Source organism: Penaeus monodon, chromosome 32 (genome assembly GCF_015228065.2).
Source record: "Penaeus monodon isolate SGIC_2016 chromosome 32, NSTDA_Pmon_1, whole genome shotgun sequence".
NCBI classification, from domain to species: domain Eukaryota; kingdom Metazoa; phylum Arthropoda; class Malacostraca; order Decapoda; family Penaeidae; genus Penaeus; species Penaeus monodon.
Genome location: NC_051417.1, coordinates 25,206,482 through 25,206,698, shown reverse-complemented (window position 1 = coordinate 25,206,698; position 217 = coordinate 25,206,482). Strand labels below are relative to the sequence as shown.

The following is a 217-nucleotide window of genomic DNA, read 5'->3' as shown; positions in this document are numbered from 1 at the left end:
AGTTATTATTTATTTTTTGCGTCTCATTACGACTCTCTCCTCTCCCCTACAGAGGTGGCAGAGCGGCGTTGCACAGCGGCCGCCCACTGGGAGGGGCGCACCCTGAAGGAGGGACTCGAGGGCGGCTGGACCAACTACACGCCTTGCCTCATCCCGGAGATCAGAGTGCTCATGGACAAGCTCTATGCCAAGTCCAAGGAGGATGCGCAGGTATTTG

General features: G+C 57.1%; 1 protein-coding gene across 1 annotated transcript in view; it reads left to right on the top strand.

Moving 5' to 3' along the window:
* LOC119593767 (PDF receptor-like) overlaps positions 1–217 on the top strand; it is a 172,227-nt gene that overhangs the window by 82,312 nt on the left and 89,698 nt on the right. The window contains exon 3 of the mRNA XM_037942784.1: positions 53–210. Within this exon, the coding sequence (XP_037798712.1) occupies positions 53–210 (158 nt within the window). The remainder of the gene's footprint in view (positions 1–52; positions 211–217) is intronic.